The sequence below is a fragment of the Symphalangus syndactylus genome, chromosome 21 (genome assembly GCF_028878055.3).
Source record: "Symphalangus syndactylus isolate Jambi chromosome 21, NHGRI_mSymSyn1-v2.1_pri, whole genome shotgun sequence".
NCBI lineage: Eukaryota > Metazoa > Chordata > Mammalia > Primates > Hylobatidae > Symphalangus > Symphalangus syndactylus.
This window is the reverse complement of record NC_072443.2, coordinates 77425173-77438378: the sequence shown is the minus strand read 5'-3', so window position 1 is coordinate 77438378 and position 13206 is coordinate 77425173. Positions and strand designations below refer to the sequence as shown.

The 13206-nt window shown below is 44.7% G+C and overlaps 1 protein-coding gene across 4 annotated transcripts in view; it reads right to left on the bottom strand.

Moving 5' to 3' along the window:
• The window catches only part of LRIG1 (leucine rich repeats and immunoglobulin like domains 1), a 123000-nt gene that overhangs the window by 1651 nt on the left and 108143 nt on the right, over nt 1-13206 (bottom strand). For all 4 annotated transcript variants that reach the window (XM_063630779.1, XM_055260370.2, XM_055260371.2 and 1 more), the window contains 6 exons: nt 5474-5794; nt 3449-3730; nt 2450-2869; nt 1762-1887; nt 993-1139; nt 89-373 (listed from right to left, as the gene is read on the bottom strand). In XM_063630779.1, coding sequence (XP_063486849.1) covers nt 89-373; nt 993-1139; nt 1762-1887; nt 2450-2869; nt 3449-3730; nt 5474-5794 — 1581 coding nt within the window. The remainder of the gene's footprint in view (nt 1-88; nt 374-992; nt 1140-1761; nt 1888-2449; nt 2870-3448; nt 3731-5473; nt 5795-13206) is intronic.

The following is a 13206-nucleotide window of genomic DNA, read 5'->3' as shown; positions in this document are numbered from 1 at the left end:
GGACCTGTCAGACCCCCCACTTGACCGTTTAAGCAGCTCCCAGCCCACCTGTTTGTTAGTAACTCCTCAGAAGACAGTAAAAAGTTACCTTTCCCATCTAGAGATGCCATTGGCTTTTTCTTCACAGCCGTCAGCATTCTATCGTGGTTACTGGGGTAGAGCGACCCCTGGCACTCAGGGCAGGACCCAGCGGCAGTCCCGCTGCACTGGTGATGTGGAGAATGCTCTTGGTCACTCCCACCCGGCTCTGGGCCATTTGGCACACTTGGCTGCGTGCTGTCTCTGGACACAGGCTGGGGGTGGAAGGCTTGTTCCCTGGAGTAACAGTCCACTTCAGTGTTGCAGTCACTGCATACGACCCGGCCACCCTGTCCTGGAGGACAGCACCAAAGATGGGTTAGAGCCACTGCCGTGGGACTCTTCATCCTCACACACAGGACAGCTGCTCAGCTCCACTGTGCACGGTGAGAACCCTGACTGCAAACACTATGCATGCTTCCTCTTTCTCCCAACTATGTCCCCAGAAAAAGGACTGGGCAAACACCAAGCCACTCATGAACTGTGGGGTCTTTCGTGTTTACAGTGAATTTCATACTCAGAGAATGTAGTCTTACTGCTTCAGGGGGGAAAAGCCATTAGCATTAGGTACCATGCAGTGTTGGGTCTTTTCAACAATTAGAAATTAAGCCTCAAAATAGCCCTGGTGAAAAAGTGCTGACTGAAACTCTACACTTCGTTTGTGCCTTGCCCCTTATTTAAGTTGCTTATAAATCTAGAAAATGCATGCTCAGGCTTACCATGCCATAGAATTATTTAGGAGAAACTATCCTGCAATTAAGAGAGCCAGGCCTGAGCTTCCCATTTATATAATGAATACCAAATTTGGAGACAGCTGTGGACTAAGAATGTGTCTCCCCCTTTGATATAGTGACTAGGTCACCCCAAATTTCCATTTCAGAAAGAAACTACTTCCGATGGGAAGCATCTCATACCCATCTTATGTGGCCCAGGTGTCCCTTCAGCTTTCTCCATGGCTTTCCACGGCTCTTTGTGATAGCCAGCACAGAGCTTTGGCTGCCTGCAGGCAACGCTGTGAGCGTTGACCTCTGGGAAGTGGCTTGCATCTCTTGGACAGGCACCTGCAGTGGATTCCGACATGATTAGAAACTCTGGGCTTGGTATTTCACAGGAAGCCTTATGAAAGGAATGAGCAAGGCCGCTAGAACAGTCATTTCTTAAAAAGCTCTTCAGACTGGTGGGGCTGCTGGTCTGGCGAGCAGTGGGTTTTCTACTACTACCTCCCAGCAGGCCGGCCGGCCTTGTGAAATGAGCAGCTCTCTCAGGGTGAGCAAGTGCTCAGGGGCCCCCACCATTGGACATACCTCATCCTGGTCACAGCTTTCCAGTGTAAGACTGGATCACAGAGCAGACCTGGGCACGCTCCCCATGTAAGGAATGGGTTGGCTGGGTTCATGCACCGTAATGCCCTTTCCAGCTGCTACTCCAGGCAAGCCTACTTTATCCTGCCAGGGAGATGCTAAGCCCAATCCAGTGGCTTCCTGGGGGGACAGGACTTTAAAACCTTGGAGAACTCATAAAGACTGGGTCCAAAATAGCAGCCCTTAGTCCTACAGCCTTCTAGTTCACCAAGTTTGCCCCATCTAATGCCAGGTACCTGTCCTGTAAAGAGCTGGAGGCCACCTCCAGCACCCGGAGACACAGTCACAGCAGAGCTCTGCTTCATGGTTACTGAGGCCTTACCATTGCTCTCAATGTGCCCACTGGCCTGAGGGCCACCCTCGGTCCTGACCACAGTTTCTTGTCGGTCAGAAAGGGTCCCCTGAGAAGAGAGGTAGCTTGGAACATCTGGCGGCACGATGGTTTCATCTGCAAGGAGACAGAACAAATAAAACACCAGGCTCTCAGTGACAAGAAATGCAGACACACGTTCATTGTCAAGCTCAGAAAGGGGATCCTCCCAGTGACGACCATCACAGCTGTGCAGAGAGATGGCATGGAGTCCATGTACGTAACAGGCCCTCCCAGAGCCTGCTCAGCCTTACTCTACACCCAGTGTGAAAAGCACAGCCGGCAGATGCCAGATGCCACAAGAAGTGCAGACCAGTGACAGGAAAGATGCTGGGGCTCACAGAAGCACCGCGCTGGGAGATTGTTTCAGGAACAACCTACTACGTGGCAGCACGGCCTGTGCATAGGTGGCCTCTGAGTTAGCAAGGAGAGGGAAAACTGCAGGGTGCATCAGTTACTTAGATTTGAGAGTATTCCTGTTTAAAGTTCCTCAAAGTTAAAATGGAATTAGTGGCACTAAAGCCTCAGGAGTTCTGAACACACTGCAATTCTTTCAAAAGCCACTGGAACCCGGCCCAGTTCCCCAGCATCACTGCCATTCCTCCCTCCTTGAAAGTCAGCTCTGCTGGCAGGGCCTGACCTGTGTTGGTGACACTGTACTCTTCACTCTTCTTCCTGGTCTGGTAGATGATGCACACCCAGACCAGTGACGTCAGGACGATGCTGCTCACGACGGCAATAGTGAAGATGCCTACCGTGGTCCCATCCTTCCTGCAGCCTGCTGCGGGCAAGACGGTCAGCTGGCTGTGAGCTCGCTCCGTGCCCAGGGTGTTGGACATCTCACAGGTGTATCGGCCCGCGTCCTCTGCCACCACGTTCTGAACCACAAGGAGCTGGTTGTCAGGGGTCAAGTGGTGCCGCTCAGTGAGGCTCAGTGGGTGGCCCCCCTTAAACCAGGTGATGCGGGGTGGAGGGTTCCCCGTTGCTTTGCATTGGAAGGCCACCGTTTCTCCAACAGACACCACACGGTCTTCCAAGGGCACCGCCAAGGATGGGGTCTCTACAAGAGGACAACAGAGATCTTAGTCATTCTCAGGGCCTCGGTTGCTCTGGCTCTGCCCTGTCTTCTGGACAACGGACAATCCAACATATCAGTGAGATGCATCTGAGATTTTGTCTCAGAGTGGCAAGCTTTGGAGAAGACCCTTCAACTCACTGACTAAGTCATCTCCATTCTCGGAGTGGCTTCCACAGGGACAGTGAACCTCTGCTGATGAAAGCCCCTGCTATTCCCTAACTAACTGTCCTGTGTCAGGCCTGTATCCTCATTCTTGACCAAGCCCACATCTATCCTGTCCAATTCTTAAAATGCTCTGTAGCTAAACCCTGTGAAGACTCTTAATTCACCAGCTATCATTTCTTTTAAAGAGACAGAACCACTTGTTTAAGAAAAATTAACTCAAAAAGCAGCCGCAAATTTCAAACAGGGTCGAAAGGCCCACAACGCATACCACCCCTGGCCACACAGAGCATTTGAGAGTCTGTCTCTCTCTCTCTCTCTCTCTCTCACACACACACACACACACACACACACACACACACACACACACACACACACACAGTGGAGCAATAGCCAAACCTAAGACAGTCAGGGTGGCATTAGCTGAAATGGAGCCGGCTGAGTTCTGGGCAGTACAGCTGTAAACCCCTGCGTCATCTATTTTCACATCAGTGATGAAAAACACGTCGTCATCTGGCATGACATGCATGCGTCGCTCACGGGCAGCAGGGAAATCCGTGCCTCCATCCTTCTGCCAGGCAATCTGAGGGTTTGGGTGACCTGTGGCAGCACATTCAAGGCGGGCCATGGTGGTGGTCCGGATGGTTATGTCATGGGGCGTTTTGGTGAATGATGGCAACACTGGAAAACAAAACGTATACAGGGTCGGGTTATGGGACAGCTAGATGCAAAACGAGGAAGTCCTCTGGCAAACACCTACCTGTCACTGTGCCCAGTGCCAGTTCACTTCCTTTCTCCCAATGTCTGCCCAGGACCACTCCTGCCACCTGTGAATCAGGAACCCCCAGCTTCTCCCACCACAGTTGGAACACTTCCATCAGCCTTGCCTTGTACACCCTACGCTGGCTATAGTCCCTTCAAAGCAAAGGCTTTTACTCTACATGGCAATGCCTATACGGGGATTGCAGGGGGTGCCCATCCACACTAGGCAGGCCTGATGCTTGCCTGCTTTACCCACAAGAGAGAGGCTGTGGAGATGGAATTAATTACAGAGGGAAGGTGGGCATGCCTCCACCATGGGAGAGCAATGGGATGGCTCATCCATTTGGATGGGTGTTCAGGGGATGAATGGGATGGCTCATCCATTTGGATGGGTGTTCACGCAGGCTGCTCCTGCCCACTGCCGTATAGCCAGGCAGGAAGCATTCAGCTTGCTAGCTTGCTCAGCCTAAAGATCGATGTGCCAACAGAGTGGGACACATCCAGCCACAGGTCAGGCACCACCAGAGTTCCTGTCGATGTCAATTCTGGGGAGAGTCTAACAGTTTCCTGAGTCTTCCAGAAGCTGTGAGGACTTGGAATAAGCCAAGACAACCCCACTACAGTGTGGTAAAGAAGGTGTTTCCCTGTGATCTGTGGGGAACTAAAGAGTACAGCAGATCCAGCATTCTGATGATTCTCAAGCCAATTCTTTTTAACTAGAGGGTTAGTAATCAGGATAACCCCATTAGTTTACTGGGGTGGGATAGTAAACTATTCAAGCTATCTACTCCCCACCCCTCTCCTCCAAACACACAATAACACATGGTCCCCTTGACAAGCTCCAAGGCTGGTTAATGAGTAAAAACCTGTCAACTGCCAGGACAGTGTGTCTTTCAGGCCAGGACTCACGCCAGCCTTGCACTCCACTGCCTCTGGAGCAGTAGCTAGCCTCTGACTCCAATGCTGTGCCATCTACTCAAAGAACAGCAGCTTCCCCAGGCTAAGGGGATATTTGGAATTTGGAAACTCAATCTCTTGGCTTATAGAGGATAAGAAATGGACAAAAACACGACGCTTAGCTCTCCACAATTTGACTTAACATAATAACTAGTTTTTTTGTTTTTGTGTGTTTTTTTGTTTGTTTTGTTTTTTTTTTTTTTTTGAGGTAAGTCTTGCTTTGACACCCAGGTTGGAATGCAGTGGAGCAATCTTGGTTCACTGCAACCTCCACCTCTTGGGTTCAAGCAATTCTCATGCCTCAGCCTCCCAAGTAGCTGGGATTACAGGCATGTACCACCACACCTGGCTATAGTAGAGACAGGGTTTCGCTACGTTGGCCACGCTAGTCTTGAACTCCTGGCTTCAAGTGATCTGCCCACCTCAGCCTCCCAACTGCTGGGATTACAGGCATGAGCCACGGCACCCAGCCAATAACCAGATTTTTAAAACTCACCGAAAACAAGTAACTCATTGAGAATAACCCTTGAAATCTGCAAAACTTGCTCTGGGGCAAACCCAGGCAACAGTATGATTTAATAGTGCCCCACAGAAGCATGTGTGTGTCCTGTCTCTCTCAGTCATCTCTACATGGAAAGCTGAAAGGGCAATCAGGAGTGTGCTTTGTAGGATTCTAGTACTATAACAAAGATGGTGTTTCCATACCATTCACGGTGAGCCTGGCCTTATGTGAATAGGTGGAGCCAAAGTGGTTGGTGATGACACACTGGTAGCGGCCCTCGTGCCCGAAAGTGACCTGGCGGAGGTGCAGGATGGTGGTGTACTCCATCACTTCCCCGTCCTGCGCGTGGACGTGGACAAAGTTCTCCATGTCTGCATTGGTCAGGACTTCGTTGTCCTTCTTCCAGGCAAAGGTCATGGGGGAGCTGCTGCTGCTGGCTGCTGAGCATGTGAACCGGATGTCCTTGCCCACCATAGCCATGGTGGTTTCTGGCTGGGTGATGATCTGTGGCTTCAGGAAGTCATCTGGGGAGAGAAGGGTCAACTGTAAAGCGCCGGGTTCTTGGTACACAAAGGAACCAGCTGCTGTTCATGCTAACAAAAACTGACTCAGACACCAAGCAGGAACCAGAGCTTGAGGTCGCTGTGCATCCTCAGCCCCACCAGATGCCATAAGAGTTGCACCATGGATATCTGACCTCATCTAATTATAAGTCTGTGAGTACTGATCACCTTTATGATCACACTTCTTGATTAGAAATTAACCCACCACTTCTCAGTTCTCAAACCAGCCAGCCAGCAGTTTCCTTAAGACAACTGGCTCTGCCTGCTGACTTTCACACAAAACAGAGTCAGGCACCACTGGTCATGACTGCAGAGATCTTACCCACAAACCTTACTCCAAAAGGAGGGGGGTGTAAAACACTTCCAAAATGTCAGAATAAGGACCTCCAAAAATCTGCACCTCCATTAAAACAAGGAAAACACCTGGAAAAATTGTCAAAAGCAACTTTTTCAGAATTCTGGAAAACCAAAAGCTTACAACAATCCATGGATTGTTGATTCAAGAAAATAGCAACATCTCAGTAAGAAATGTGAGCTTTGTGGTGTTTTAACTTATCCTAAGCCCCATTCCTCTCTCCCCAGCTCCATGGTGGCCTTGAAACCCAGCAGCCTAGCAACCAGTGAAGGATCAGAATGGGTTCCCCAAAAGCCCCATCCTCAAAACTGACACCATATAGCCTATCTGGCAGCAACATGGAAAGCCCCATTCACAGGATTTGCATTGATCTGCCCTGATCTAGTTTGCCCAGCAGGAGAAGCCCTAGCCCCAGGGCACATGACTACAACAATCAGTAGCCACTGTTCAACAGTGCGGCTGTCTGAGGGGACAATACCCATGGGGCCAATAAGCAGCTGGCCAAAAAACTACACAGGAAAATGTAGGGAATACACTGTTGATGGTGGGCTTTGAAAAGGTCCAATATATTCCTGCGGATCTAGACAGCCACATGCAGGTGCAAGGCCATGTGCACACCCAGGAAAAACCTGAGGGGGTCCTCATTTCTCACCTGTGGCTGAGCATGACTGTCTACACAAATAGGAAGTGATGGCACACCCCAACACAAACACACAAGCTGTCGGTAAAGGATAGGAGACAGTGGTTGTGGTGACAAGGACGTCTCTGTCCAACCATTAGCTAACCACTAAACTAAACAGGCAGGGACTTAAGGGGACGGACTTTATATAGCCTTTGTCCAGGAAAAGTCACTAGGCAAGCTGTAACAATAAACAGCAACAGCAGCAAATCCTGGGGGAGGAGAAAGGGAATATCCAATTTCCAGAGTTGCCACATTATTTTATTTTAAATGCCCAATTTTCAACAAAATATTATGAAATACTCAAATAGGAAAAAAAGCAGTCAACAGAAACTGTCTCTGAGGGAGCCCAGACTTAGACTCACTAAATAAACTTTTTAAATCGGCAATTATAGGTAGGTTCAAACACCTCAAGGAAACCAAATCTTAAAAAAATCGAAGGGTAGTGGCCAGGTGGGGTGGCTCACACCTGTAATCCCAGCACTTTGGGAGGTTGAGGCAGGAGGATCACGAGGTCAGGAGATCAAGACCATCCTGGCTAACATGGTGAAACCCCATCTCTACTAAAAAAAAAAAAAAAAAATTAGCTAGGTGTGGTGTCAGCTGCCTGTAGTCCCAGCTACTAGGGAGGCAGAGGCAGGAGAATGGCATGAACCCGGGAGGCAGAGCTTGCAGTGAGACAAGATCACGCCACTGCACTCCAGCCTGGGTGACAGAGCAAGACTCTGTCTCAAAAAAAAAAGGATAAAGTATGAGAAAACTTTAAAGCAATAAAGAGAAATTATAGATACGAACCAAGTAGAAATTTTGAAACTCAGAAGTACAATAACTGAAATGAAAAATTCACTAGAGGGGCTTGACAGCAGAACTGAGCTGGCAGAAGGAAGGGGCAGGGAACTTGAGACAGTCAACTGAGATTATCTAGTCTGAGAAACAAAAAAAGAGGTAAAATGAACAGAACCACAGAGACTTGTGGGACAGCATCAAGCACAACAACATACAAATCATAGGAGGCCAAGAAGGAGAAGAAAGAAAAAGGAACAGAAAAAGTATCTGCAAAACAATGGTCCCGGATTTGATGAGAAATGTGCAGCTACATATCCAAGAATCTTAATGAACTCCAAGTAGAATAAATTCAAAGATCCAAACCCAGATGCATCATAGTCAAGCTGTCAGGTGCCAAAGACAAAGAATCTTGAAAACGCAAAAGAGGAGCAACTCATCACATTCAAGGGATCTTCATTGTTATTAACGGCTGATTTCTTACCAGAAACCACAGAGAACAGAAGGCAGTAGGAAGACATTCAAATTACTGAAAGAAAGACGTTCAACCATGAATTCTATGTATTAAAAAACCTATCCTTCAAAAATGAAGGGGAAATTAAAACATTCCAATGTTTTTAAACACACACAAAGCAAGTTGACTGTTATCAGACCTGCCACCCAAGAAATCCAGGAGAGTATTTAGTATGGCCGAAATGAAAGGACATCAGATAGCAACTCCAATCCACACCAAGAAATAAAAAATCCCATTAAAGGTAACTACACAGGTAAATACAACACACAGGATACGTGTATTTTTGTAACTCGCTTCTCCTAATTTAAAAGACAACTACATAAAGCAGTAATTATAAGGCTGTGTTCATGGGCTTAACGAAAATGTAATGTGTACGACAATAGTAACACAAAGGAAGAAAACTGGATCTTAATAGGTACATAATTTTTGCGTATTACTGAAGTTAATTTCATTATTTATTTGAACTAGATTGTTGTAAGATGTTAATTTTAATTCCTATGGGCAAAACTAAGAAAATAACTAAAAAATACCTGTGTGTGTATTTAAAAAACAGGGAATTAAAATAGTACACCAGAAAATATCTATTCAATAAAAAAACTAGTCAGTACTGGAAAAATAATGAAACAGAAAGATAGGACACATAGAAGAAATAAGGGGCAAACTCTACCTTATTAGTAATTGCATTAAAGGAAAATGAATTAAACACTCCAATCAAAAGGCAAAGATTACCATAATGGATAAAAAACTATGATCCAGCTATAGCCTACAAGAGACACAGTATGGATTCAAAGATACAAATAAGCAGTCAACAAAAGAGAACTAAAGTGTCCATACTACTAACAGACAAAACAGGCTTTAAGACAGGAGTTTTTACTACAGAGACAGAATAATATTTTATAATGTAAAAGGGTCAATGCATCAGAAACACGTAAAAATGATAAATGCATATATACCTAATGGAGCGCCACAAAACATAAAATCTGACCGGATTAAAGGAAGAAATAGTGCAACAATAATAGTTTGTACACTTCAATACCCCACTTTCAACAACGGATAGAACTAGTCAGAAGATCAAGGACACAGAAGACTTCAACAGCACTATGAGGGGACTTCAAAAAGTTCATGGAAAACGGAATTATAAACTTTATTTCTCAACATAACCTCCATCAAGTTCGAAACTCTCTTGAGTGATGATACCAGCCATTTAGTCCATCCCTAAAGAACTGAGGGTCCTGGGAATTTAAACATATCAATGCAGTCTTTTTTATGTTATTAATTGAAGAAAATTGGGTGCCCTTTAAAGATTTTTAAAGATAATAACTAAAAAGAAGTTAGATGGAGCCAAATTAGGACTTTTAGGTGGATGTCTCATGATTTCCCACCAAAACTCACAAATTCACTCTTCTTTGCATTAGATCTTCTAGCCAGCGCAATTAGGCTAGAGAAAGAAATGAAAGCCACCCAGACTGGAAAGGAAGAAGTGAAACTACCTTTTTGCAAATGACATCATGATCACATATAAAGAAAATCCTAAAAAATTTACTGAAAAACTGAGAATAAATGATGTCAGCACATGTGCAGGATACAAGATCAAGATACAAAATTCAACTGCATTTCTTTATACTTGCAATAAATATTTCATTTTTGAAAATCCAAAAGTGAAATTAAGAATTTCATTTACAATAGCAAAAAGAATAAAAACAGAAATACCTTTTAACAGTAGTTCAAGATGTGTATACTGAAAGTGACAAAACACGATGGAAAGAAATGTTTAAGAAGCTAAGAAAAAAAAAGGGTGAACAGACAGCCCATCTTCATGGATTGGGAAGACTTAATACTGTTAAGATGGCAATACTTCTCACATTAGTCTACAGATTCAATGCAACCCACATCCCACTTTCCTTTACTGCAGAAATTGACAAGCTGATCCAAAAAATTATAGGGAAATGGCAAGGGATCCATAATAGTCAAAACAATTTTGAAAAAGAACAAAATCAAAGGGCTTTGTAACACTAAGGTTATAAAACTCTTAGGAGAAAATAGAGAAGGAAATCTTTGTGACCTTATCTCAGGCAAATAGTTTCTTTGATATGACATCAAAAGCATACGCAATAAAAGAAAAAATAGAGATATTGAACTTCATCAAAATTAAAAACTTTTGCACTTCAACTAACAAGAAAATGAAAAACAGCCCTCAGACTGGGAGAAAATATTGGCACAACATATATCTTATGAAGGTCTCGTATCCGGAATACATAAAGAACTCTTACAACTAAACAATGAAAAGACAAATGAATACTGGCAAATGATTTAAATAGCTTTTTCCAAAGAAGATATATATATGTCCAATAAGCATGTAAAAACATGCCTGATATCATTAATCATTAGGAAAGTGCAAATCAAAACCACCATGAGACTCTATTTTACACTCACGAGTACATCCAAAATAAAAAAGTTAATAACACATGCTAGCAAAAATGGGGAGAAATTGGAATTCTCATGCATTGGTGATGGGCATGTAAAATCGTGAAGCCACTTTGGAAAACAGTTTGGCGGTCCCTCAAAAAAGTTGAGCATAGAGTTAGCGTATGACCCAGTAATTCCATTCCTAGGTTTGTACCCAGGAGAATCACACAAAACCCTGTATATGAATTTTCACAGCAGCATTATTCATGATAGCCAAAAAGTGGTGACAATCTAATGTCCATCATCTGATAAATGGATAAATAAAATGTAAACCCATTTATTCGGCCATTAAAAACAGGAATGAAGTACTGATACGTGCTTAAAAATTATGCTAAGCGAGAAAAGCCAGTTACAAGAGACCATATATTGTATGGTTCCATTTATATTAAATGCCCAGAATAGGCAAATGATAGAGACACAATGAGATGCGTGCTATCAAAGGCCTGGGGGCAGAGAATAGGGAGTGATTACTAATGGTATGGGGATCCTTCTAGTGGTGAGAAAAATGTTCTAAAAGTAGATAATAGTGATGGTTACAGTTGTGACTATTATAAAAACCATCAATTTATACATTTTAAAGGGGTAAATTTTTATGATATATAAATTATATATTTTTTAAAAGCAGCTTTGTTGAGAATAGTTCATCTACAACTCACTCATCTAAAGTATACGATTCAGTGGTTTTTAGTATACTCACCAATATGGGCAACCGTCACTACAGTCAATTTTACAACATTTTCGTCACTTCAAAAAGAAATGCTGTACATTTTAGCTATTACCCCGTCTTTCCATCCCTCCTCATCCTTAAACTACTACTAACCTAATCTCTACCTCCAGAGATTTCCCCATTCTGGACATTTCTATGAATGGAATCATATAATCTAATGGTCTTTTGTGGCTGACTTCTTCCACTTAGCATGACATTGTCAAAGTTCATTCATGTTGTAGGACTACTGATTCCTTTCACAGCCTAATGAATATTCCATTGTATGGCTATATCAGTACCTTCTGTTTATCCAGTCATCCACTGATACCTGGGTTGTGCCCATATTTTGGCTATTATGAATAATGCTGCTATGAACATTCATGAAGAAGTTTCTGTGTGAACATATACATTCATTTCTCTTAGGTATACACCCAAGAGTGGAACTGCCAGGTCATGTCGTAACTGTATGTTGAACTGAGGAACTGCCGAGACTGTTTTCCAAAGTGGCTGCCCCAGTTTACACTCCCACCAGCAGTGTAGGAGGGTTCTCCCTATCCTCAGCAACACTTGTTATTATCTGAGTTTTGGATTCTAGCTGTCCTGGTGGATGTGGAGTGGGAGACTCCCATAGAGCGTGAAACCTTGATCTTCTGCCAAGTGTTTTCACGATTCCCATTAACACCTGATGTTTTTAGAGGGGGGAAGCTTGAGCTAAAATGTGGGGGTGGGGATGACAGATGTGAAATAAACAACTCTTGGAATCCAGAATATGCCAGGGCCACAGGCTGGGGGCTAGGTGAACTTACCAAAGTCCTACCTGGCTCACCCAGAGGGAAAGCCTGCCCTATGGCAGGAAAGGGGAGGGAGCGGCGGAAAGCTTCATTTGAGGGAGGTCTGTAAACAATTTAAGGGTCAAGGACTTGATGACAATGGGCCAATGAACAATGGATTATACAGCTATTTTGTGCTTGGAAAATGGAGCTGTGTGAGCATTAGATTCCACACAGAAGGCTCCATAAGACACATCAGTATGAAAAGCTCAGTTTGGAGAGCTGCTGCCACGTTCACAGTGTGTTTAAGACGTGTCCCTGGTCTGGATCCAGAGGAAGTTTAGCAGGCCCGTTCTCAGAAGTGATGAAGCTGAAGGTAGGGGTGGATGCATGGAAAGAGGGTGCACACATCTTGCCTCCAGCAGGCACACTGGCTATTGCTATGGCCAGAAAGTAGGAGAGAGAAGTGGCCCACAAGGGTCACCATACGGATGGGTGAGTTCCTGGTTAGGATCCTCACAGCAGGGATCTCAAGGCTCAAGGGAGACCAGTGATCACAAAAGGCCGGAGGGACTTACACCTGCCCAGCAGTTCCAGTCAGGCCTGGGAATCCCACTCTTGCTCCCGCTTAGAGCAAAAAAAAACAGGAAAAACTCAAAATTCATCTCATTTTTTCACCATGTCTTCCTGACCGTGAGCCTGTGTCAATCCTGTCTGAGCTAGCCTGCGTGTGTGTTTTCAGCTGTTCAGCATTTTCTGTGCTCTCTGCAACCAAACTTGGATCCCGACTCCCAGTCAAAAAGATGGCAAGAGCTACATTCCGGCAATCAGAAGGCAAAAAGAATGTAAAGCTGCAAGTGCAGATTTCAGTGGTTTGGAGAAACAGCAAGAGTACAAGTCAACATCAAGGAATTATTTTTACCACAACAACTGTTCTCCTGAGACTTGTTCTTCCTGTATTTAACCTTTCATTCCTGGGGTTGGAAAGAAACACATATTAAAACCCCAGCCTCGTACACTGAGTAAATTCGCAGCTAAACCCGGGCACCAGAGCCTTTCTGAAACAACAGAACTATCTTCCTGTAACTGATTATTCTGAT